A 26619-nucleotide genomic window follows, 5' to 3' on the forward strand; every position below is an offset into this window, starting at 1 on the left:
CAGGGTCAACTAGGTTCTAGAGATAAGAGATGCTGAGGGTGGGGTAGCTCAGTGGCAGAGCATGTATTTAGCATGGGCAAAGACTAGGTTCAATCCTCAGCATTGCTAGAAAGAGAGATATGGGTAGATGCTGAGCCCAATGAATACATATACTTTATTAGATCTACTACGTGTCAGGTAGGGGAACGGGCCCTGGAGCCAGGCTACAGAACTCACCCTTAGATTCAGTTTGGTCTTTCTAGAACATCATGCCTCTTACTTCTAGTCCAGGCTTCTTGGAGGAGTGACCCTACTTTTTCCCTTTGGCTTTTCCACTCATTGTTTCAAATGGAATCTTTCCTCTTTCCAGGGGACACTGAGGCTCAGGAAGGGGTGTATCCATCATCAGTAGACTTGATCTGCTGTCTCATTGATGTCCTCAGGGCATCACTGCCAGCCTGCAGGATGTCTATAGGACCACCTTTCCAGGAGGGTCGGGTTTCCTCAGTACTGTCCGCCAGTATATGGGGGACGGTAGGCTGATGACTGGTGTTCTTTAAGCTCAAAGGCATCATGGCCCTCCCTGTGGAGCAAAGGGATGCAGATTAGGGATTGTAGGCAACCCTTGAGCCCTTCCACAGAACATTCTACCTGTACCCACCGGAAGCACCGGGCACAGTAGAGGTCTCCATCACAGCCCGCACATCGCAGGGTGGCATCCTCATTGCAGATGCAGCACCAGGGAAGTTCTTCTTCCTTAGTCTCTGGCCTGGGAGCCATGACTTGGGCCTTCAGGGGCCAGAGAGGAATACAGGAAGTAAGATACATGATAGAAGCAATCAGCCAGGTAGGAAGGAAGGCTATGGGCTTTTCTCACCTTAGGCTCTGTTCTGCAGGGTGGGGCCTGGGGTCGGGAAGCTGGCTCCACAGGGATGTTAAAGCCACTTGCCTCATCCAAGGCAGCTTCTTCAGTGAGCTGTGAACAGGTGAAAGGATACTACTCTCTGCTCCAGGCCCTTCTCCCAGTATTTCTGTGCTGTAGCCTTGGCTTCTCAACTCTTCTTCCTTTACTTCTTGCCTATGGCTACTGATTCCCCATCTCAGGGGGCCAAGGGGCAAATCTGGGTCACAGGGACACAAGGACCCCAACTTGAACAGGAGCTGCAGAATGGCTACCCCAGAATAGAGGCCAGGTGAATGGGGCCAAGCAGCAATGAGGCAGAAACAGGACAGGGGTGGCTGGATGGGTAAGCTAGGCCTACCTGCTGCATGACTCTCTGGATGGCTGTCTCCTCATCCTCCTCATCATCACTGTCTGGGAGGTGGAGGTCCTGAAGGGTCACTTGAATGAGGGAGAGATGGAAATGGGAGGAAGAGTGAGGATGAGAGATTTCACCTAAACCACTGTCCTCTTCTGGAAATGGTTCATTTCCCAGGGTTTGTTCCAGAGCTGAGGAGCCTCATTAGCTACCCTGTTCAGAACTTGTCCCTCCCTGTCCCAACCCTACAAGGCTGGACCACTAATGAAGCAACCTTAAGGAGCAGGGCAGGAAAAGAAACCTCAGCACCTGAAAGGACTGAAGGTCCCCCTACCTCCTGATGGCTGCCACTGATTCCTCATCTACTGCTTTGCCCCAGTTCATTCCTCATGGCTCTGGGCAAGGCTCAACAGATCTCTGGGCATAGGGACCTCTAGCACCTGACTTAGCCCTGGGAAGGAGAGCTTGGCCTGAGTGCAGGGGAAGGCTGTGATCAACAGACACTAGTGAGCAGCTGACTCCAGCCTTTACCTTTGTCAGGGTCCTGTCCCCGCAGCATAGCCAGTCGCTTGGCAAGGGCCAGGATCCGTTCCTGCCTTGTATTCTCCTCCCGTAGCTCAACTGCTGCCTCAGCCAGCAGCCTGGTCTTCTCCTTCTCCAGGGACCAGCTGGCCTGCCCTTGGGAATTAGTGTGCTGGCTTCCTGTGCCACCCTGGTTGAGGTCATTCTGGAGAGAGGCAGCTGGAAGAAGTAATGGAGTCAGGGAAGAAGAGGCATTCTAAGATTTCTCCCCCATAAGTCACTGAGCCCATTTCTCAACTTTTTTAAAACTATACATTATCAGCTTTGTGCTCAGCCCTAACACATGTGACTTATATTACAAATAAGATTAGTATTTCCTCCAATTTTTCAAATGTTAAAAATTAGCAATCTTGGACATATTTTTTCAACCACATCCATCCCCACTCCACTGATATGTATGGGCTGGATGTCCCATGGTTTCAGAATCACTGCCCTAAAGGATTAGGATATGAGGAGGCTAAAGTTTAGCCAGTTTCTGCCATTCAGGGCTGGAATTAGACTTCCCTGGGAGCAGCACAAAGAAGACACGACTGAAGCTGAGATTTTATATATCACTGGGTAGGAAGAACTTTACCAGAGTGGGTGTGGCTCTGACATGATCACCTTTAGCCTAGAGTTTCAGAGCAAGAGGTTTGAAACCAGACAGCTTTGGGTACAAGGCCCATCCCTGCCACTTAAGAGCTATGTGGCCTTGGTCAAGTTCCTTAAGCTCACCATGCCTGAGTTTCCTCATTTACATATGGGCAATAATAGTATATACCTCAAAATTATTGAGGTTGGTCCATGAAATTATGTCTGTAAGCAAGGTTTCTCAGTCTTAGTTCTATTGACACATTGGACCAGATACTTCTTTGTTGTGGTAGAGAGGCTAACCTATGCATTGCAGGATGTGGCTTATAGCATCCTGGCCTTCTACCCACCAGATGCTAATAATATCCCCCAAGTTGTGATAACCAAAAAGTCTTTAGACATTTTCAAAAGTACCCTGGAGGGTAAAATCATCCATGGTTGAGAACTACTTCTCTGAAGCTTTCAGAAAACACTGTCCAAAAGAATTTTCTATGATGAAGGAAACAGTGTATATTATGTCCCTTATCTATCCCGTAAGGTAGTAGCCATGAGCTCATGTGGGTATTGAACACTTGAAATACGGCTGGTAACACTAAGCAAATGAACTTTAAATTATATTTAATTTTGAATAGCCTCTTCTTTCATATCATCATCATTATAGAGAACACTCACTACACTCAATGAACACTTATATTATGAGCCAGGTACGGTCCCAAGAACTATTGAATTATCTCATTTGCTCCTCCTGACTTCCCTGTAAGGTAGGTTTTTACCATACATACCTCCATTTTACATATGATGAGAGTGAGATTTAGGTCAAATAACTTGCCCAAGATCACACAATTAGTATGTGGTAGAAATGGGGATCACTGTCTGATTCTAAAGCCCATGCACTTAAACACTAGGCCTACACTAGCTCCCTTTGGAGTAAATACTCAATAAATGATAGTTCTTATGATGTTGGTCATTCTTTACTTTATATTCATCTCCAGAGAGTGGATAGCAGAACCTCTCCCATTTGCGGGAAGAGATGGGGCATGTTCCTGGAGGAGCCAAGTAGAGGGGTTACCTGGACCTTCTTGTTCCCAGCTCTCATCAATAGCCACCTCAGCTGCCATCTGTGTTAGCAGATCTTGTGTCTGCTGATCCTGTGTCCTGGTGTCTGCTGTCAGATGTTCCTGCCCAGAGGAGGGAACCTCAGTGGGGAGTGGGAGTAAGGTAAAAGCCACATAAAGCCTAGAAGTATCCTGGATCAGGGGTGGATGCTGAGGAGTTCTCAAAGACCAGGCAAAGGTTTGTCTTAATCAAGTAGGTCTGGCAGTCCCCAACAGGACTGTGTCCACTTTTTTCTGACCCACTCAATCTTGCTGCTTGTCCCTTGTTCCTTGGCCTGGCAGCAGGCCTGAGGCTCAGGAGGTAGGGGTGGGAGGCTTTACCAATTCCTGTAAAGTATATGATCATACATGTATCTGAGCTTCTTCTGGATCCTTTCCCTAGGAATCCCTTCCCTCCCAAGCCTTAGCACTCACCAGTCTATGGGTGTGAGAAGGCAGAACCCTGCCCTGAAGGGCAGCAAGCCGAGTCTCCATCTCCTGGACAGAAGGGATAGAACCCTGGGTTTCATCCTTCAGTGCAGCCAACCGTGCCTCTATCTCTGCCTGTGAGGGTATTGACTCTGCAATTAGCATAGGGGAAGCCAGGTAAGGGCCAGAGGAACCTCAATCTCAGAATCTCTAGACTGTCCTTTTGGCTACCCTGTCTGCCTCCACTCACTTGGCTTGTTCTCCTGACGGAGTCGTGCTAGGCGCTCAGCAATGACTTGGTCTTGTTGGGTCAGTGCCTGGCTCCTGGAAGTGCTGGGCTTTTGCTTGGTTTCCAAGGCTGCCACACGTCTAGCACGATAAGAGATAGAGGTGCTTGAAGGCAAAAGTGAGGACTGAAGGCACCCATTCACTGATTCCCATTCAAATTATTTCTAGGCATCTAGGGAGTCCTGCAGTAGAAAATTTTCTATGGCTCTTGCTGCTGTCACCCTGCAGCCCAGACCTGCTTACCAAATAGAGGGTCTGGTTGAGAGGGCAAGTTCTGCCAAGTGCTCGTACTGGGGAGATGGTGATAAGCTACTTTCTGAGCTCAAGAGGTGTCCAGGGCTGGGCATGGCGGCACTAGCCAGGTGTGGTGGTGCATGCCTGTTATCCCAGCAGCTTGGGAACTGAGACTGGAGGATTGAGAGTTCAAAGCTAGCCTAAGCGACTTAGTGAGGTAGTTAGCAACTCAGTGAGACCCTATTTCTAAATAAAATATAAAAAAGGGCCAAGGATGTGGCTCAGTGATTAAGCACCCCTGGGTTCTATCCTCAGTACCAAAAAATAAATAAATAAATAAAAAATTTTTAAAAAAAAGTTTCAAGAGGGTATCCAGAAGCCTTCAAAGTGGGGATTCTCCTGACCCTGTACTTACTTGAACTAGAGACTAGGAGAAGAGTCCTACCTATGCTCCCTTGTCTTTTCCCTGTCCTCATTATTTTTTCCTTTAATACTTACTTTTTATAGTTCTGGGGTGGTGACCACTTGGAGACATTAGCAGGAGAACCTCTGTAGAGAAGAAATCTGGTATCAGACGTCCTGCCATCCCAGTCAGTGTCCCCACCTCCACCCCAAACACTTCCTGGGCTGACCTCTGGCTATACAGCACAAGGTTGCAAGGGTTGTCCAGATGCTCACTGCTGTACTTGGTGGAGCCCTTATCCATACTAGCTTCTTACCTGGTCAGGACCTCGTGGCACTGCTTGCAGACTTTCTGTTGGGTGTTACCAGTCCGAGGTACCACTGCACTGAAGCTGAGGCAGCCGGAACAGAAGGCCCTGCCACAGTTCTTACAGCCATACTACAAGAAATATGAAGCAGGAGGATCCACCTGTTATCTACCCCTATGGGCTCCTCCCTGGTACTCTGAGTATACAGAGAGAGGACAGAGAGGTTGTGACCAGATATTAGGAGGAGGAAAAGGATTGAGGTCCCTAGGGCTTAGGGAGACTGGGACAGAGGGTAAAGCAATTCCTTGGTTTCCAGTCTCTTATTCAAATCACATAAAGCTTCAAACAAAATTCCCATGTTTTCAACCACCTTCAACTGCATGCCATGGGGAGGGGTGTAGAAGGCAAACCCTGTGTTTCAGGTCACTGACTCTTTAACAAAGGAGAATCAGTGCAGGGCTCATGCCTTCTCTGCTCTGGAATAGATAGAGGGAGGTTTAGCTCAGGATGGGATGATAACAATGCCCTCCATTTATTAAGTACTTACTGTGTGCCAGGCAGTAAGCTCAGTACTTAACAAAAGTTACATGATTTTCCCAAACCAAGGTCACCCCATGATAAAACAGCAGAGCTCAAATTTGAACAGACTCTAAAATCCAGGATTCTAAAATGTCCTGCCTCCCTGCATGCCATTAAATTATCACATCTGGTTCAGGCACAGAAAAGCAGTATTTTACCACGATAACCTGGTAGGTCTGTGTTGAGGACAAGAGGGCCTTTGACATGGTGCCCTGGGACGATAGGGGAGTGTGATCATCTAACTCAAGAAACAAGGGTAACGGCAGGCTGCTGTATGGGGAAGGTTTCAAAGCAGAGAGAATAATGAGCAGGACAACTGTCCTAAGGTATTAAAACCGCGCGGGGGAGGAACGGAGTGGGAAGACAACAGTTGGATGTTACACTTATGTTACAGAAAAGTGTAATTTCAAAAAATGACGTTAACAAGCTTTGGGGTGCTCTCACCTTCAGCACCTCACTGGAACCTCGCATCAACCCCGAAAGCGAGGGAGCGCTGGAAAGAACCCACAACACCGAATCTTTGGACCGTAAGTATCATGCTTTTCCCTTCGCTTCGCGCCCTCCCTAACCCATTAGCCCTCTGGGAGAAGACTCGCCTCCTTCTTGAAGAGGGTGAACTTGACAGCACAGCCATAGCACCTACTCTCCATCACGGCTCCAGGCGGTGCAGAAAACGGAGGATTGAAGTCAAGCCTTTCAGGACCAAGCCCCTAGGAAGCTCACCCACCCACGTCCTGCCCTACACGCCCACTCGCGCGATCCCGCCTCAGCCTTGGGTTGGGGGAATCCAGACTCACCGCCTGAGCCCGAGCGCGGCACAGGCGGGAGCGGGGGCTGCCGGGAGCCGTAGTTCATTTACGGCTGCGCGGTCCCTCAGAGTCAGTCAAACCTGACCCGGAACACGACGATTCCCAGGGGGCTAAGCGGCACTAGGCCTGCACGGAGCCCGCGGTCCCTGCACATGCTTGGGCTCTTGGGAATTGTAGTACGAGCACCAAGGCTGGAACCATGGCGGTGACCAAGGAACTATTACATATGGACTTGTACGCGTTGCTGGGCATTGAGGAGAAGGCGGCAGACAAAGAGGTGAGAATGGTGGCGAGGAAGGCTGATTCTGAGCGACCTGGCAGCCTTTACTGTCCTGGTTCCTTGGCTGGGGCCGGCACCTTCTCTTCAGGTTCGACCGGGCCCTGGGCGGAGAAGGAAGGGAGGCCCGGCGGCCTCAGAATGTAGGCTCCCACACCTTCCTGAACAATTTGAGGGCCTCACAAGTAAGGGGAGTTCTGGGGGCTGTTTAGGAGAGCCCCTGTGTGGGAGAGTCCTGGATGAATCTGTGAGCGAAGCCGACCTCCTCTCTGCGCCTGCGCAGCCTCCGCCTTGGATTCGGCTTCCGTCTTGTGCTGTCTTTCATTTCAGTGTTACCATTCTCAGCAAGTGATAGTGGCCCCTAAGCAAGAGAATCGGAAGGGTAAGGCAAGTGGCCCAGAGTTCCACCTACCTAGGCGTACATCAACGTGAGGGGTCGCAGGGAACGGGTTCGGTGATGCTCACCTATCTTCCCACCGACTCAGACGGTCGAGGCAGGAAGGACGGTTCGAGGCCAGCCTCAGCTATTTAGTGAGACCCTGTCTCAGAATAAAAAAAAATAAAAGAGGCTGAATATGTAGCTCAGTGGTAAAGCACCCTTGGGTTCAATCCTCAGTACATTAAAAAGAAGAAAAAAAAAAAAACGATGGTGGATGGTGAGACACTGATCAGTCTGGACAATGGTTTCTGCTATTTCCCCTAGGATCACGGTAGTAGTTGTAATAAAATAGATAGAAAAGGCTGATAATTCATGGGATGAATATTATGCCCACCAATGCCCCTGTACTTCTGAGCTGCTCTGCTGAAGGTCTGAGTGAGCTTTCTAGAAGAGGGAGCTTTGGGGCAGAAAAATCGGGGAGACCCAGAAGGTTTTGAGAAGAGATACTATCAACTTATACAGAATTTCCCCTGCAGCTGAAATCAAAAGTGACCACAGGGACATCTACAAAGCACCAAAAATATTTACTATATCTCTCTCATAAGTCTAATAATTCTGTATTAATAATGCCGGGCGTGGTTTTGCAGGCCTGTAATCCCAGCAGTTTGGAAGGCTGAGGCAGGAGAATTGCCAAGTTCAAAGCCAGCCTCAGCAACTGAGTGAGGCCCTGTCTTAAAATAAAAAAAATGTGGGCTGGAATTGTGGGTCAGTGGTAGAGCGCTTGCCTAGCATGTGTGAGACACTGGGTTCAATTCTCAACACCTCATATAAATAAACAAAATAAAGTCCATTGACAATTTTAAAAGAATTTAATTTTTTTAAAGGATTGGGGATATGACTCAGTGGTTAAGTGCCCCTGGGTTCAATCCCTAGTACCAAGCAGTTAATCAATCAGTCAATAAAAAAGATTAAAGATAAACCATGAAAAGTAGGTGGCACACACTTAGAAAAGCCTTACCAATTATTTTCTTTCATAGCAGCCAGTTCTCCTTTCCAGTACATATTTCCCTTTGCACTTTGGATACATTGGCTAACTTCATGCTAATGGACATTTTTTGGTAGAAAGCAAGGGAGTCCTAGGCACTGGTGTTCTCTTCTCTTGGTTTAATACCCATCATGTTCTCTAGGGGAACTTGGGAGAACCAAAGGATATTTAAAATATATATATGAGGAAGCCTTCCTAAAGTTGGTTCTTTGACCATTCAGCCTAGAAGGTGTCCCTTCCACCCCTGCCCCAGGACTGGAGATTGAACCCAGGGACATTCTACCACTGAGCTATATTCCCAACCATTCTGTTTTATTACTTATAATTTAAATTTTATTTATGTTTTTGGTATTGTGGATTGAACCTGGGGATGATTTACCACTGAGTTACATCCCAGCCCTTTTAATTTTTTTTTCTTTTAATTTTGAGACCAGATCTTGTGAAGTTGCTTAGGGCCTTACTGAGTTGTTGAGGCTGGCCTCGAACTTGCAGTCCTTCTGCTTCAGTCTCCTGAGTTGGCTGGGATTATAGGTGTGTGGCACTGGGCCCAGTTTTTTTTTTTTTTTTTTTTTTTTTTTTTAATATTTTCAGTTGTAGATGGATACAATACCTTTATTTATTTATTTATTTATTTTTAATGTGATGCTCAAGATTGAACCCAGTGCCTCATACATGCTAGGCAAGCACGCTATCACTTAGTCACAATGCCAGCCCTCTTCCCCAGCTTTTTTGAAAAAATTCCATATGTGAGATCATGCAGTATTTTCTTTTCAGTGTCTGGCTTACATCACTTAGCATAATATCCATGTCATCTTAAGAATTTTCATTCTAAAGTTCAATAATATTCCATTATGTGTACATATATATGTATATATTTTTTAAAAATTATTAGAGGGGCTGGGGTTGTGGCTCAGTGGTAGAGTGCTTGCCTAGCATGTGTGAGACACTGGGTTCGATTCCTAGCACCACATACAAATAAATAAAGGTCTATCAAAAACTAAAAAAAAATATTTAAAAAATTATTAGAGCTTTATAGTTATACATAGTAGTTGGGTTCATCCCAACCAACTTATATATGCGTGGAATTTGATTTCAGTTCATGATCCCCTACTTTTCCTCCTCTTTTCCCTCCCCTCCTTGTTTTCCTGCCTCTATTAGACTTCCTTTTACTTGTCTATTTATTTATATTTGATTGGTTCTTTTTACTTATATAGAAAGGTGAAATTTTCTGTGGTATATTTATATATGCACATAATGTGTTTTTTTAAGAATTCATTCTGTTTTGCCTCCCCTTTCCCATCCTTCCACTCTGCCTCTTGATCTTCCCTTTATGATATTCTGCCCTTCTCTCTTAGCTTATTTCATTTAGTATATTATTCTCCATTTCCATTCATTTACTGGCAAATGCCATAATTTCATTCCTCTTTATGGCTGCATAGAACTCCCTTGGGTGTGTGTGTGTGTGTGTGTGTGTGTGTGTGTGTGTGTGTGTTTATATATATATAAACACAATTTCTTTATCCATTCATCTGTCAACGGACACTTTGGTTGGTTCTATGTCTTCACTGTTGTTAGTAATGCTGCAACGAACAAGCTAGGAACCTGAATCATGAGCCATTCTTTTTTTTTTTTTTTTTTTTTTGATACTGGGTATTGAACATAGGCATGCTTTACTGCCGATCCACATCCCAATCCTTTTTTATTTTTAATTTGAGACAGGGTCTTGCTGTATTGCTGAGAGCCTTGCTAAATTGCTGAGGCTGGCCTCAAACTTACAATCTTCCTTTCTCAGCCTCCTGAGTCCCTGGGATTACAGGCATGTGCCACTGCCCTGGCTGTGAGTCATTCTTTCTTTCTTTCCTTCCTTTTTAAATAGTCTATTTGACTTTTTTTTTTTTTTAATTCTAATCTATTGGGCCTGTCCAGTCTATTCTCACAGAAAATGAAATGATCTTGGTACTCCCTTAAACCCCTGTTATTCTTTTTTTTTTTTTTTTTTGCAGTACTGGGGATCCAGTACAGGGCCTTGCACATGCAAATGCTTTCCACTGAATTACATCTCTTGCTTCCCTATTGTACTTTTTTCTTTTCTAAATGGTGGGGAAGGGGAAACACACACACACACACACACACACACATACACACACACACACAGAGAAAAGAGGAAAGCGGGGGTGGGGTGGGGTGGGGTCTGGAGGTCGATATGAAGTGAAGGGATTGGATGGCAGAGCCCCAGTTGTACTTTTAATAAAATAGAATTTCTTACCCTTTTATACATGTTTTTCCTTCTGCCAAGATTGTTCTTCCTGTCATGCATGCTTACTATGTGTATCCTTCAGAACTCAACTTAAAGGACAACCTCAGAGAGGCTTTGCCTATTGCTAGCTTTCATAGCAGCTGGCTCGCCTCCTTTCCAGCATTTATATTACTTTGCATTCATGTATTGAGCTCTGTGATTATTTGCTTCATGTCTTACTCCCCTCTTTACTCCTACCTCTGTGGAGCAGATCTGATCCATTGACGTCTGATCCATTTGCCTGACCTGCACATTCCCTACCATTTTCCCCTTTGCTCATTGTGTTCCAGGAATATTAGTTCTGTTTTTGATGTTGTTGTTTTTGTTGTTTGTTTGTACTGTGATCCAATTCAGGGGCCTTCTTAGCCTCCTTACTTGGTGAATGGCACATAAAGAGGTCTCAATAAATATTTATTGAGTGAATGAAGGATCAACTACAGACACCAATGCATTTACTTGACTGGAGAATCAGGAGGCCTAGGATAGTCACTGTCTCTCTCAGGGAAGAGTAGAGCAACCTATGATTTGGGGTCAAAAATTCCATGTAATGCCCATCCATTCAGAATGTGTGACAAAGAACATATCACTCTTAAAATTTTTACTCTCTGGCTCTTTATAGAACAATTTGCTCACTCTAGTTAAAATTAGGGACAAGTTCAATTCTACCTTTCTGTATGCAGAGCTAGTCCTCTGCAGACCTTTCCCCCTCCTATCAATACAAACCTGGGAGGCCCAGAAAAGGGCTGAACACCACCATCCATATGAGTTTAGAGAATCAGTGATTCCCTACATCCCCCATCTAGCCCTGGACCAGGCAGGTGTTTTCTTGTAGGAAAGCCTTGATTAACGACCTTGGTTTGAGGTGGAAGTACTCCTGGGGAGAGAATCCAGTCTTCTGCTAGAACCTGAAGCATTGAACCCCAAGTTCTTATATATTCACAGGGCAAGGCACTAATGGCTGCCAAGTTGAAGACTAGATTGTAAATTAATGCCATTAGCAAATCCTCTAGAGAGATTCTGAAGTAATCTCAGGAATTTTATGGGTTACTGTAGTGGGCTTCTAACCCTTTTCCAATTTCTGGTCTTGTCCCTTGATCCTCTATTCACAGAAGCCAAAGTGAGACTTAAAATGGTGATCAGATTTTGTCACCTCTGGTCATAACTCCCCAATGGCTTCTCATCAGTCTTAGAATGAAATTTGAAGTCTTTCTCATGACATGAGGTCCTCTTTGCCTGATCTGCACATTCCCTACCATTCTTCCCTTTGCTCATTATGTTCCAAGCATATTAGTTCTGGTTTTTTTCTGTGTGTTGTTGTTGTTTTTGTTGTTTGTTTGTACTGTGATTGAACTCAGGGGCCTTCTAGGCTGAGCTACATGCCTAGCCCTTTTAATTTTTTTTTTTATTTTTTTTAAGGCAGGGTCTTGTTAAATTGTTAAGGCTGCTCTTGAACTTGCAGTTCTCTTGCCTCAGCCTCTGGAGTTGCTGGGGTTACAGTGGTGTGCCACTGCACGCTGCTGTTATTATTTTTTTTAAAAATCTTGGCAAACATACAGAGTTGGGTTGTGGCTCCATGGTAGCGCTTGTCTAACACGTGTGAGGCACTCAGTTTGATCCTCAGTACCACATAAATAAATAAATAAAATTATTTTTAAAAATTGTGGCAAACATGCATATGTAACATAAAATTTGTCATTTAAATCCTTTTTGAGTAGGATTTTCAATGGTTTAAGAACATTTACATTGTTTTGCAATTGTCAACAACATCTATCTCCAGAACTTTTCTATCATTTCACCATCATTTCAAACTATACCTTTGTACCAAGTAAACATAACTCCCCATTCCCTCTTCCCCCCAGCCCCTGAAACCACTCTTCTACTTTCTATGAATTTGACTATTCCGTGTACTGCTTATATGTGGAATCATATATTTGTCCTTTCTTTTCTGGCTTATTTCACTTAATATAGTATTTTCAAGTTTCAATCGTGTTGTAATGTGTCAGAATTTTCTTTCTTTCTTTTTTTCTTTTTAGTTGTAGATGGGCATAATACCTTTATTTTGTTTGTTTATTTTATGTGGTGCTGAGGATCAAACCCAGTACCTCACACATGCTAGGCAAGTGCTCTACTACTGAGCTATAACTGCGGCCCAGAATTTTCTTTCTAAGGCTGAATAATATGCCTTTTTTAAAAAAATAATATGCCTTTTTAAAATATTTTTATTTTAATTTTTTGTTATTGAGGATTAAACTTAGGCACACTTTACACCTAGCTATATCCTCAGTCCTTTATACATACATACAAATACATACTTATATATATATATATATTTTTTTTTTTTTTTTTTTGAGACAGAGTTTTGCTAAATTGCTAAAGGTCTTGCTAAATTGCCTAGGGTAGCCTCAGACTTGCAATCTGCCTGGCTCAGCCTCCTGAGTTCTTGGGATTACAGGCATGCATCATGTATCTGGCTAATATTCCATTTTATACATATATTGCATTACCTGTTGATGGATGCTTGGGTTTTTTCACCCTTTGGCTATTGTGAATAATGCTAGTATGAATGCTAGTGTACAAATCTGAGTTCAGTGGCAGGGAGCTTGCATAACACATGAACACATGTGAATCCCTGGGTTAATCCCCAGTAGGTAAAAAAATGGAAAAAATTATTTTTATTTTTTAAATTGTTTATTTTTTTTTGTACTGGTTACCCAGGGGTGCTTAACTATTGCCACATCCCCAGCCCTTTTTATATTTTATTTCGAGATAGGGTTTTGCTAAGTGGCTTAGGACCTTGCTATGTTGCTGAGCCTGGCTTTGAACTTGTAGTCCTCCTGCCTCAGCCTCCTGAGTTGCTGGGATTACAGGGTATGCTACTGTGCCCAGCAAGAATTATTTTTACAATATAATTGCTGGACCATATGGTAATTTTGTGCATACTCTTCTGTCTTGCACAGCAGTTATATCATTTCATCTTCCTACCAGCCATGCACAAGGGTTCCAGTTTCTCTCTGTCTTTGACAAAATTTATTTTCTGGTTTGGGGTATTAACCATCCAAATGGGTGTGAAGTGGTCCTCCTCTATGTTTTTTGTTTTGTTTCTTTCCAAAATCACCTACAGGTCCTACTTGAAGACCTTTACATTTTCTGATTTTTCTGGTAGAAAATTCTGTCTCTGAGCATTTGAATATTTCACCTTAGTCAGATATCTGTCCAAATACCACCCCCTTTGGAGAAACTTTCCATGATCCATTATTTAAATTAACTTCCTTACACCCTATTTTGCTGTGTATTTCTAGATAGTAGATCTCACTACAGCACATTTTATTATATACCCATTTGCCTACTATTGTTCTTCTCTTTAGAATGTAAAAAATCTGAGTAGAAAGGAACTTCCTCCTTTTTTGTTTATTGCTGGGTCTCTAGCCCTTTGTACCCAAGTAAACATAACTTGTCCAGCCTGTGACAGATGCTCAACAAATCTTTGTTGAATGAATATTCATTATTATTTTCTTAGGCAGTAATATTTTATGACAAAGTGAAATTACTAGAACAAAAGTAAATATACTTACAAGTTTTTGATTCAAAATACAACCTTTTTTTATTGTTGGTTGTTCAAAACATTACATAGTTCTTGATATATCATATTTTACACTTTGATTCAAGTGGGTTATGAACTCCCATTTTTACCCGTATACAGATTGTAGAATCACATCAGTTACACTTTCATTGATTTACATATTGCCATACTAGTGTCTGTTGTATTCTGCTGCCTTTCCTATACAAAATACAACCTTTCAAAAGGATTGTACGGCACACTTCTACCAGGTAGGTAGGTAAGAGATTGCCATCTCTGCTTGCAGCCCTGGCTCTTGACAGCAGCTACACCCTGAACCTTCATGTCAAACTGAACAGTGTTCTCCCTGGTTCTTTTTTTATTTCCTTTTCCTTTCTCCCTGTGTGCTTTAGATGAGGGGAAAATATTTCCTATCAAAAGAGGTTGCCATCTCTGCTTGCAGCCCTGGCTCTTGACAGCAGCTACACCCTGAACCTTTATGTCAAACTGAACAGTGTTCTCCCTGGTTCTTTTTTTATTTCCTTTTCCTTTCTCCCTGTGTGCTTTAGAGGAGGGGGAAATATTTCCTTTCAAAAACATTCTTTTGGTGTGTGGTGCTGAGAATCAAACTAGGGCCTTGTGCATTCCAAGCATTTAGTCTTCCATTGAGCCACACCCCTAGCACATAATCATTTTTATCAAGGACCTTCTGGATGTCAGAGTTGTCACTTCTGTCTGTTTCCAGCTTCTATGTCTTTTGCTCCTTGGTCCTATCATTTTGAAATGTGGAAGCTAACATTGGTAAGTCTCCTAGAAGTTCCTAATCAGAAGGTTGTTTCTTAGAAACTTGGTGTAGAAAGTAACAGTTTTTATAACTATTCTTAAGTGAGACCAAGAACAGTTACTTGTCACATCTACAATGTTTTGAAAATGGATAGAAACCTCTGCAAGGCTGAGAATTGTACCTTTATAATCACCCTTGTACTCACTTTCAGTTATAGTTAAGAAAGTGAACTTTGGAGTTAGGCTGCCTCGATACTGACTATAATTTACCTAGTTGGTGACCATGAGTAAATATTTAACTTCTCTGTGCCTTGTTTTCCCCACCTGCAAAATGAGAATGATTGCATTCTCTCCCTGAGTGCATTGTTGTGAAGCTCGGTCTTTGCATGATACCTGGCACAGCGTGTTTACTCTAGGGTAGCTCTTACTGTTTTCATTGTCATTGTCAATGCAGGTTTGTTTCTTTATTGCATTATTAGGGATTGAACCACGGGTGCTTTAACATTGAGTTACATCTCCAGTCCTTTTTATTTTTTATTTTGAGAAGGGATCTCCGTAAGTTGCTCAGGCTGGCCTCGAATTTGTAATCCTTCTGTTTTAGCCTCCCGAGTAGCTGGGATTACAGACCTGCACCAAGTTTGTCCTCGCAGGTTTTTATTTATTTATTTATTTATTTATTTTGTAGTGCTGGGGATCAAACCCAGGGCCTTGTGCATGCAAGGCAAGCACTCTACCAACTGAGCTATATCCCCAACCCCTTGTCTTTGCATTTTAAAATCAAATATAATCCCTCAACTTGTGTCCAAGGTTGCCCTCTACCCTTCTTACTCATTCCATTTCTGACAGTTCAGTGCTGATTCATTCACCTGACAACACAACAAAGTGATTCTTGATTGAGGCAGGGGTCAGAGTTTAAAGGAGGTGGAATAAAATCAAGGGCACTCGAGTTCACTATTTTGCTCCAGTCAACAAATTGATGGAGTCTATCACTATGGACAAGGTTCTTTTTTTCTGGTACTGGGGATTGAACCCAGGGAAGCTTTACCCTTGAGCTATATCCCAAGTCTTTTTTTATGTTTTATTTTGAGACAGGGTTTCTCTAAGTTGCTTAGGGCTTCACAAAGTTGCTAAAACTAGCCTCAAATCTGTGATCCTCTGGGCTGGGGTTGTGGCTTAGCGGTAGAGTGCTTGCCTAGCATACATGAGGCACTGGATTCAATCCTTAGCACATATAAAAATGAAATAAAGATATTGTGTCCACGTACAACTAAATATATATATATATATATTTTAAAATCTGTGATCCTCTTTCCCCAGCCTTCCAAGTAACTGTGAATACGGGTGTACACCAGTGTGCCCAGCTAGACATGGTTCTTTGTGGGCATGGTGGTATTTGAATGCTGAGTACAATGCCACTTCTGCCTTCTGGCAGCTCACACAGTGTAGTAAACAATGAACATGACATAGAATGAAAGAGATTCAGTAAAAGTGTACAAGAAAAATGCTATAGGAATAAAGAAGACACAATTCAGATAATTGGCAAGATCAGGGAAGGCTTTCCTGAGGGGGGCATTTTTATGTAAGACTTTGAAAGGGAAAAGAATATATCGTAGCAGATTTTGATGGGATTGTCATGACCATTTACTGTTTTCATTAGTCCAGAGAAGTTATAAAACATGTCTAAGACTATTTAGGGAGTAAGTATCAGGCCTGGACTAGAGCCCAGGTTTTCCAGCCTACATGTGTCTTTGTGTGTGTGTGTGTGGAGGGGAGGGGATTGAACCCAGGGCTTTGTGCATGCGAGGCAAGCACTCTACCAATTGAGCTATATCTCCAGTCCCCATGTATTTTTCTCTTCTATCTTTAGCAGCTTTGCTCTTCATGTGAAGCCCTTTGAAGGGTAGGTAGCTCACTCAATGGCAGGTGAACTCAGGTGCTTAAAAATGCATTTTGAAGGATTGGGGGATGTGGTTCAGTAGTATAATGGCCCTGGGTCCAAAAAAAAGGGCAGTCATTCATTCACCTAGGGCCTGACCCACAGTGGGCCTGTTTGTCACCTGGCCTTCAAGTCTTCTTCCTATCTCTCTGATGGTAAACTTATCCCTAGCTAAAGCTGTCTGGCTCTAGAATTTTGAAGTTAGTTGGCTGCCTGTTAAATCAAAAGAAATGATTCATTTGTGTTTGTAAGCTGTAAGCTACTCATTACCATTCAAGATAATACCTCACATTTATATGATACCAAAGTGCTTTCACATAAATTATCTTATTTGAAGTGATCTTCAAAACAAGCCTATAAGGTAGGGCAAGGACCATTAGCTCCAATTTATAGATGAGAAAACTAAGACTCAAAGAGTTTAATTGATTTGTCCAACTTAAGATGTCTAGTAAATGCAGAGCCCCTGCCCAAACCTGAATTTTCTACTCCATCTTCATAGTAGTTTCCATGACCCATACTTCAGGAGCAAATAGGGCAACAAGAGATGATGTGTCGGGCCCAGAGAGCCTCACGACTCCATCAGTGACACAGAGATAGGATTCTGTAAGTAAAGCTGCTGGCTTGTTTTAAATCCAGCAGGTGTAAACTGACCTGGAAAGCTTGAGGAAGTATGTTATAATTTGTATTAAAGCTGCAGGATATAGTTTCCATTTTAGCTAACTATGGCAGTATTCAAAATATTTTCCATATGCATAGCTGCTTTCCTTAGTCTTGCTGTTCCCACAGTTATTTAATTTTTTCTCTTTTTTTCCTTCTTTTTTTCTATGGGGGGGAGTACCAGGGATTGCACTCAGGGGCACTCAACCACTGAGTCATATTCCCAGCCCTATTTTGTATTTTATTTAGAAACAGGATCTCACTGAGTTGCTTAGTGCCTGGCCTTTGATAAAGCTGGCTTTGAATTCGAGATTCTCCTGCCTCAGCCTCCCAAGCTGCTGGAATTACAGGCATGCACCACTGCACCTGGCTTTTCATTCTTTTGTTTAACCATTATTGGGGATTGAATTCAGGGGCACTTTATATCACATTTAAATTTTTTTTTTACCTTGAGACAGGGTCTCGATAAGTTACTGAGGCTGACCTTGAACTTATGACGCTCCTATCTCAGCTTCTCACGTTTCTGGGATACCAGGTGTATGTCTCCACAACAAGCTCAACTCAATTCTTTTTCGTTTTCTTTTAAAAATGTTTTTAGTTGTAGATGGATGCAATACCTTTATTTTATTTATTTATTATGTGGTGCTGAGGATTGAACCCAGTGTTGGAAGGAAGGGAGGAAGGAAAAGAGAGAGAGAGAGAGAGAGAGAGAGAGAGAGAGAGAGAGAGAGAGAGAGAGAGAGAGAGAGAGAGACAAGAAATACCAGAGAAGAGGGAGTTCGGTTCCTGAGAGAGGGCAAAAACTGAGTACAGAGTTGCTCTGGGGCTAGAACCTAGGTCCTAGGTCTTAGGTCAGGCCATAGGTAAAATTGGGGCAGCCAGACTCAGGCCATGGAACATATCTGGGGGGTGGGAATCTACAACCTGAGTTTCTACAACCTGAGTGAAGAAGGTAGGAAAGGGGTTGGGAGACTGAGCCTGAGATGGGTGTGCTTAGAGAAAGGGTGAGAAGATAGAGGTGAGGCCTGAGAGAAGGGTGTCATCCGAGAAGGAGAAGGAGGGCTGTGGGCAGTGTTCCAGGCCGGTAGCTGGTTTGAGGAAGTGGGCTAAGAAGGACGACAGGACAGGAGTTGAAGCCCAGGAGGGAGTACTGTAAGAGCTAGAAGGGAGGAAGCATAGGGGCCAAGATTTGGGGAGAAGCAAGTCAGTGGATGCCGCTGGTTGTTCCATGTGGCATAGGTCCCTTTTCTGAGTTGGGATCATGAGCCATGGTTAGCAGTTTGAGGGAGACACTGGTGTGAGGTCTAGCTTTCCCCAGAATCATCTCATTCCACCAATAGGCTTATTTTGAGGTCAGTGAGCTCAAGGGGCTGGTCTAGGGAGTGGCTGGCTCCCTCTCTGCTTGTGCTAAGCCCTAGGAGACCCCCCTCCTCCAATCTCCAGTACCCAGGTATTTGGGAATTTCCTTGTGATGCTGTCTTAATTGGGCCACATGCTGTAAGGAGTGAAAGTTAGAAATCTTTCAGGCATTTTTCAGTGCCCAGAATCCTGTGGTTTGCTTCCTGCCTGTGAGCTCAGGCAGTCAATCTCTGGTTTTCTTGCTCATGAGGGAATAAAGAGATGTTTGCTTCCCCGAGGCCTGGGGAGAATGACTGCCCAGACCATGATTACAGGCTGTTTCCTTTGCTGGCAGTGGGTCTGGTAATGGATATTTAGCTGATTCACCCCAGATGGTTTGTTCAATCAGTCCTTCTTGTCACATAGGTCTGCCTTCATAAAGTGTGTTCTTATCTGAGTCCAACCTACCAGCCTGGCTTTTTCGAACTGGGCCTAATTACTTATATACTTACTTACCTGGCTCCAAGTTGTATTATAAGAAAGAACAGCAGTCTTTTAAGAAATAATCTCTTATTTGTAGGGTACCTTTCTTTTAAGTTAATGATGGCACTATTATATTTATTGGACCCCTCAGCGCCTTGCTTTTTTGGGTGAGTCAAGAATTGCTTCCCCTCAAGAGGTGAAACTGGGGCAGGAGGATTGTTAGAATCCTAGCAGGGTGCCTGGGGCAAAACCCAGTGGAGGTGGCAGGCAACCAGCTTGCAGGATTCCCCCCAGTCCTCACCCCACTGTGGTTGCTGAAAGTGATAGAACCAGTTGTGGAGCTTCAGGGGAAGGGTTGGATGGGTGTCTGCTAATTTGTTACTCTTTTTTCTCCTCTGTGATATGGGCTGTTGGGGTATGTTGGGGGCAAGGATAGTATTTAGTTACCCCTGTAGTTATCTTTGCAGTCTGCTTGAGTAAGTTCTTCCAGATTTGGTTTTTTGGAAGAGGTGTTTAGCAGGAAGAAGGGGAATTTGCAAAATAGTTGCAAGGTCTCTTAGGGTCAGGACAGCAACTTACTTCCTTCTACTCCTTAGTAGGCATGAAGTAGTTGGCATAATTGAGGTTTTCTAATTGTGTTTTGGTCAAGAACAAATGACTGCTTGCTCCTTTCATTCAACAGATATTTCATGTGTGCCTACTAAGTGCCAGGTGTTATTCAGTGTGCTCTTCTGGGCCCTGGGAGGAGCAAAACTCCTTGTCCCTTAAGCATATTCACTGTATTTGTAAGGGGAACCCTTGTTCCTTCTTACCTGAAAGCTCTGATTTGAGGTATAGTTGTGGATATATATATATATGGTATATAGTTGTCTTTATTTTTCAGGCCACACCAGAAATGAAATAGCAGATTAGGAGCAACTTCGAGGGATGTGCTGGATCTGGCACAGTCTAAGAGAGACTGACTAGGGAAGTGATAAGAAAACAATAAAAGGAATAGAATTGTTTTTGGTAATGGGTGTTGAACTCAGGGGTACTCAACCACTGAGCCACATCCCTAGCCCTATTTTGTATTTTATTTAGAGACAGGGTCTCACTGTGTTGCTTAGTGCCTCACAGTTGCCGAGGCTGGCTTTGAACTCGTGATTCTCCTGTCTCAACTTCCCAAGCCGCTGGTATTACAGGCATGCACCACTGCACCTGGCAATTTTTTTTCTTTTTTAAATGTGGTGCTAAGGATTGAATCCAGTGCCTCACACATGCCAGGCAAACATTCTACCACTGAGTTCCAACCCCAGCCCAAAAGGAATAGAATTTAAGATCATTGTCTGGGCTGGGGTTGTAGTTCAGTGTAGAGCACCTGCTTAGCACAGGTGAGGCACTGTGTTCCATCCTCAACACCTCATAAAAATAAATAAATAAAAGTATTGTGTCATTGTGCCCATCTACAACTGAAAAAAAAAAATCATTGCCACCTAGAGAAGCTTAGAAAAAGCCTCATAGTTTGCTCTCAGGAGCACTTGATTGTGTTGTGCCTTAAGTAATTTATGTTCTGGATGATGATCCTGAGGCATTGAAGACAAATTAAACTCAACTAGTGTCCTAGGATGGAAAAAGATAGGTGTAGACAGGCAGATTTTCTATTTAGAAATACATCAAGAGAAAGACCAAGCTTCTGTAAATACCAATTTGAATTCCTTCTGGGGACTTTGTTCAGATCTTTGTCATTCTGGGGCTATGCCTTAGAGACAGCCTTATCCTCTGAAAAACCATAGTCTGCACCAAGGTGGCTGTGTGAGAAGTCGGTGAACTGTACCCAGCTCCTCCTCTTTGTGAAGTCTCAGGAATGCAAGCAGTAGAGAGACCAAGGAACTTGGGGGAAACCTTTCCTGTGGGTAAAGAGGGAAAGGTGCAAGTGTTTAAGAAAATCCAGGAGCCTTTGGCAACTTGCTGTGGTTGCTTCAACCCACCTAAATCCCAGCAGCTGTAGGCACAGCTATATAGAGAAGCTTTCAGCCTGAGATTCGTAGGTTTCCACAATCCTGTCTTTGTTCTACATTCTGCAGTGGTATTTCTTGTTTTCTTCTCCTTCCAACTTTATCATACTTAAGAAAAATTCTGTTTTGTTGCCTCTTGAGCTACTCATGAGGTAGGGTTATTTCATAATAAACAATATTGAGTGGGGCTGGATTTGTGGCTTAGTGACAGAGCACTTGCCTAGCATGTGTGAGGCACTGGGTTTGATCCTCAGCACCACATAAAAATAAATAAACAAAATAAAGGTATTTTGTGTTGCGTCACATGACTAAACCCGTCAGGGTCACTCCAAGTGAATTTGGGGAATAAATAAAGACACAGACACAGAATCTACCTTTTCTTTGGGTTTAGTGACCGCTTCTCAGCTGCAGCTCCCACAAGGGGGTCAAGGCAGGCAAGAAAAGAGAGAGGAATGTCAGCTGAACCCTTTTATTGGGGAGAAGCCATTCAAATGAGGCAAGGGGTCAGGTTTCAGGGGATTAAGTCTAGCTGCCTGATGTCTTGCTGTCATCAAGACATATAGGAAGGCTATGCCCATCTCGTGCTATGCGGGGATCATAGGTGTCGCCTCTCAAACAGAGGGACCATGTGGTTTCAGTCCACCCTGTACGCTCAATGTTTATAGTTCTCTCTCTCACACACACACACACACACACACACACACACACACACACACACACAACACAGAGCCCATGGCTGGTTTGCCACATTTCCACACTCTCATCGCTCAAAGCTAAGAAGTGCTCAGTTCCTATGTGGCAGCTCCCAACAATTGTGTCCATATGCAACTAAAAATATTAAAAATGAATAAATAAACAAATAAGTAATATTGAGATCAGAAGCTTTTTTCAAAGGCCCGCTTTAGAAAAGTTATGTTTACTTGATGAGAAGTTTTTAAGGCAGCAGTCACTCCAAGAGGGCTGGACTAAACTGGGAATCCATTTTATTATGATGCAAAATACCAAACTTCAGACCTACTGGTTCAAAGTCAAAACTGACTTCCAGGCTCAAACCGAGGAATGGGTCCTACCTAGGGCAGACTTAGCCAAATACAGTAATAATTAATCAAGACAGATATACTTGACTAGTTTTCTTAGACCAGCTGGGTTTAGTTTACTCTGTAAGATCTCAGGATATCTATCCTTATACCTCTTTGAATGAGAATATTTCAGAGACTCTGGGGACCAACCAAGGATTGACTTTAAGGACTGCCCTGTAGCAGACTTGAAATCGGCTGCCCACCTAGAGATTGGGTTTACCTGCACCCACTGTGGACCAGGGTCCATTTCTAGACAGGTCAGGTTGGCATCCTACCCAGCTGATGTTGTGACTTACCCTACTTCCAGGAGTCGGTGAGGGAGGCATTTGGGAACTATTGAGGGCCTCATTTTTTTGTCAGGTGTTTGCATCGACTATTTTCCTTTAATTCTTCCAACAGCCCTGGATGTGGGGCTTATTTTTCTCACTTTGGAGTTGAAGAATCTGAGGCTGAATGAGATTCAGTAATTTGCTCCCTATTAGTATGTGGAAAATTCTGAAATTAATGATGCATCCATTAGACTCTAGAAACCTCTCTTTTACTGAACCATGCTGTCTCCTAGCTTAGAATAGTAGAAAAATGCAAGAACTCTGATTTTTTTTTCCTATATTACTTAAAAATTCATTGTAGATAGTAAATATCAACTGTTAATAACTGTGTCTTTTCAGGGATTTTTGTTTGTTTGTTTGTATTTTCATCTGGCAGAAATGAAAGTTCTGGCTTCTTATTTGGCCTTCTCTGATTCCACTCTGGTAGAGGTTTGGGGTGTTTTGTTACAACTTGGGGATAGTGGAAGTTTAGACAACCCTCTACCCCGCATTCAGCCTTTAAAGTTATAAATGAAATGGGAGTCAATGTTCTATGGTGTTTGACTGAAAGAGTATGTTTTTTGTTTAATGGAATGACTGTGTGGTTTTCCATTAAATGGATTTTTAGTATCATAATTAACTCATTATGTCAGTTTCCTCATTTACAAAATGAAGATAATAATAATTTCTACCTCAAAGGGATTTTAAGTGTTAAATTGGTTAATACTTATAAAGTACTTCAAACAGAACTTGCCTTATGGTAAGCATTGCCATAAGTGTAAGCTACTATTTTTGTTTTGGAATTTAAATGATTTCTAACTTTCTTCTATTATGAATAATGTTATACATAAATAGCTGCATTTATAAATATTGTATGAATTTCTAGATATTTCAAGCTTGTCTGTGATTTTTGACTTACAGAAACTTTTATGTGGTTTCCTTCCCTTGATTTTATTTATGCTTGTCTTTTTGAAAGTACATTAGTCCCATTTTTTATTTTTTTAGTTTTGTTTTTTATATTTTTGTTTTAATATATCTGGAAGTATTTTGGTATATGGTTTGAGATGAAGATCTAACTTTTTCACTTAATGTAATAAATTTGTTTGTATTTATCTGTTCTTTCCTACAAATTAGTAGGAAGTAAATTAGTTTACTTTGAACTAATTTTTATTTATTTATTTATTTATTTTTAAGAGAGAGAGAGAGAGAGAATATTTTATTTATTGTTTTTTAGTTTTCGGCAGACACAACATCTTTGTTTGTATGTGGTGCTGAGGATTGAACCCGGGCCGCATGCATGCCAGGCGAGCGCACTACCGCTTGAGCCACATCCCCAGCCCCTAATTTTTATTTTTTTCAGATATTTATATAGGTACTGGGGATTGAACCCAGGAGTTTCCTGAGCCACATCCCCAGACCCCAGTTCTGTTTTTTGTTAGAATTTTTTTTTTATTTACCAAAACATCCTCTGATGAAAACCATTATTTTTATCTCCATGTTTTATTTTTTAAATTTATTTTTTAGTTTTAGGTGGATACAGTATCTTTATTTTATTTATTTAGTTTTAACATTTATTTTTTAGGTGTAGATGAACACAACACAATGCCTTTATTTATTTATTTATTTATTTAGAGAATTTTGTTTTAAATATTTATTTTTTAGTTTTAGGCAGACACAGCATCTTTGTTTGTATGTGGTGCTGAGGATCAAACCCGAGTGCTTTACCACTGAGCCACAATCCCAGCCCCTTTATTTTATTTTTATGTGGTGCTGAGGATCAAACCCAGCACCTCACACATGCCAGGCGAGTGTGCTACCACTTGAGCCACATTCCCAGCCCCTTCATGTTTTATTACAGTTATGTCTGTTTTTTCCTGACCTTTTCTGTTCTTAGTACCTTTTCCTTATACAAAACTTTTCTCTGTCTCCTCTGAACTGGTCTGGGGCTTGAGAAATCCAGGTGTTTTTATATTCTGGGTTTTAAATGTTCTTTCTGGCTCTCTGCCTGGAGAACCCCATCACGTTTCTTTTTTGGGGATGGAGGAGTGGAGGAGAGGTTGTACTGGGGATTGAACCAAGGAGTGCTAACCACTGAACCAATCTCCAGCCCTTTTAATTTTTTATTTTGAGACAGGGCCTCACTAGGTTGCTTAGGGCCTCACTAAGTTGCTGATGCTGGCCTCAAACTTTGGATCATCCTGATTCTCCTGCCTCAGCCTCCCAAGTTGATGGGATTACTGATGTGCACTACCACACCTGGCTCCACTCACTTTTCAAGACCTAGTTAGATATTGCCTCTTCTGGGAAGCTTTCAAGGATAAATTAGCCATTCCCTTCTCTATTTCCATTATTGTGGACCACTTTTGCGGCATCTCACATACTGGCATCTTCTTTGCTAACCATTGTCTTCCTCTTCTTTGTCATTCTGTTAATATTCCTGATTTTTCTTTGTATCCCCAACCTCACATCAGCCCCTGCATATCTATATGCTTCTTTAATGGGTAGGTCCGGTAGATTCAGTACTGCAGGGAGAAGCTCCCAGAATCATCTTTATCCCCTTACTCATACCTCCCTACGAATGAATACCAGCTTATCTTCACTTTAAGAATTTCATCTCTCTTCCTGCTAATGCCTGGCCAGTTTTTGTTTTATTTTGTTTTTTTCCTTAAAGAAGCTTCAACACAGAATGTTCAGCCCTTTACATCTTTCAAAGACGGTTTGGAGGACTGGGGTTGTGGCTCAGTGTTAGAGTGTTCGCCTAGCACATGTGAGGCCCTTGGTTCAATCCTTAGCACCACGTAAAAATAAAATTAATAAAATCTAGCTATTGTGCCCAACTAAAAAAAAAAAAAAAAAAAAAGATGGTTTGGAGGTGGGCGTAGTGGGTGCATGCCTGTAATCCCAGGGGTTTGGGAGGCTGAGTCAGGGGAATCATGAGTTCAAAGCCAGCCTCAGCAATTTAGTGAGGCCCTAAGCAACTTAATGAGACCCTGTCCCAAATAAAAATAAATAAATAAATAAATAAATAAAGGGTCTAGGGTGCTAGGGTTATGGCCCAGCTTGCCTTCCATACCTGAGGCATTGGGTTCGATCCTCAGCACCACATAAAAATAAAGATATTGTGTCCACCTATGATTAAAAAATAAATATTTTTTTTAAAAAGGGGGTGCTGGGGATGTGGCTTAGTGACTAAAGGTCCCTAGGTTCAATCCCTGGCACCAAAAAAAAAAAAAATTGGTTTGAAAATTGAGGCATAGGCCATGTCTTGAGGGAATGGGGGTCCAGGCAGTTGTGTTTGGTTGTGTGGGAGGCTGGAGACAAGAGTAGAGCTCACCTAGGTAGGGAGTGAGATAAGCTAGATATAACTGTACTGGCTAACTTAAGTAAAATCTCATGAGACTGTTATAGACATTTGTCAAAGAAACACATTCTGGAAAGAGAATTGAGAAGGAAGTAAATTAATATGTAGATTAACTTTCCATTGTTACATATTTTTTTGTTTGAACAGTTTTGCTTCTCCATTTAAGTGAAAAACCAATTAATTATCATATACTATATCTAAAATGAACTTTAAAACACAGAACAATATTTAATATTATTCTTTTTAAAAAATTCTTTGAGATGTTGATGGATCTTTATTTTATTCGTTTATTTATATGTGATGCTGAGAATTGAATCCAGTGCCTCGAACATGATAGGCAAGCGCTCTACCACTGAGCCACAACCCCAGCCCTAATGTTATTCTTTTAGAATGAAATTCATATAGCACTTTTTCAAAAACAATAGAAAAGAGAAACAAAGGAGTTATCTTTACCCAACTCACCCTATCCCTTTTTATCTTGCTTTCTTTCTGATCCTTCTCATGCTTCTCTTTCCCTTCTACTTTCCCTCCCAGATTTACAGAAAAAAAAAGCATATGAACTACTTTAATAAGAACCCCATGATACAAAAGAAA

At 42.4% G+C, this 26619-nt stretch overlaps 2 protein-coding genes across 3 annotated transcripts in view; one reads left to right on the forward strand and one right to left on the reverse strand.

The window, feature by feature from the left end:
- Positions 1-135: 135 nt before the first annotated feature.
- On the reverse strand, positions 136-6599 carry Zfyve19 (zinc finger FYVE-type containing 19). Of its 2 annotated transcripts, none has more exons than XM_078049795.1 (11): positions 6321-6599; positions 5155-5276; positions 4934-4984; positions 4164-4282; positions 3920-4065; positions 3460-3568; positions 1770-1979; positions 1242-1321; positions 857-955; positions 641-768; positions 136-562 (listed from the first exon to the last, which is right to left on the reverse strand). In XM_078049795.1, exons 1-11 carry the CDS (start codon positions 6372-6374, stop codon positions 484-486), a joined length of 1197 nt encoding a protein of 398 aa, XP_077905921.1. In that variant the 5' UTR covers positions 6375-6599; the 3' UTR covers positions 136-483. The 2 variants fall into 2 exon arrangements, with proteins under 2 accessions (XP_077905921.1, XP_077905922.1); XM_078049796.1 differs by lacking the exon at positions 6321-6599 and adding an exon at positions 6169-6284.
- Positions 6600-6622: 23 nt separating this feature from the next.
- Positions 6623-26619, forward strand: part of Dnajc17 (DnaJ heat shock protein family (Hsp40) member C17) — a 35052-nt gene continuing 15055 nt past the window's right edge. The window contains exon 1 of the mRNA XM_078049797.1: positions 6623-6810. Coding sequence (XP_077905923.1) covers positions 6733-6810 — 78 coding nt within the window. The 5' untranslated portion in view covers positions 6623-6732. The remainder of the gene's footprint in view (positions 6811-26619) is intronic.

The sequence above is a fragment of the Ictidomys tridecemlineatus genome, chromosome 5 (assembly GCF_052094955.1).
Source record: "Ictidomys tridecemlineatus isolate mIctTri1 chromosome 5, mIctTri1.hap1, whole genome shotgun sequence".
In the NCBI taxonomy this organism is placed as follows: Eukaryota; Metazoa; Chordata; class Mammalia; order Rodentia; family Sciuridae; genus Ictidomys; species Ictidomys tridecemlineatus.

Coding starts and splice junctions, on each gene's coding strand:
- Zfyve19 (XM_078049795.1), bottom strand. CDS start 6,374: ATGGAGAGTAGGTGCTATGGCTGTGCTGTCAAGTTCACCCTCTTCAAG. Junction 769..856: donor CCTGCAGAACAGAGCCTAAG/GTGAGAAAAGCC, acceptor TGGCCCCTGAAG/GCCCAAGTCATGGCTCCCAG. Junction 563..640: donor TACTGTGCCCGGTGCTTCCG/GTGGGTACAGGT, acceptor TTTGCTCCACAG/GGAGGGCCATGATGCCTTTG.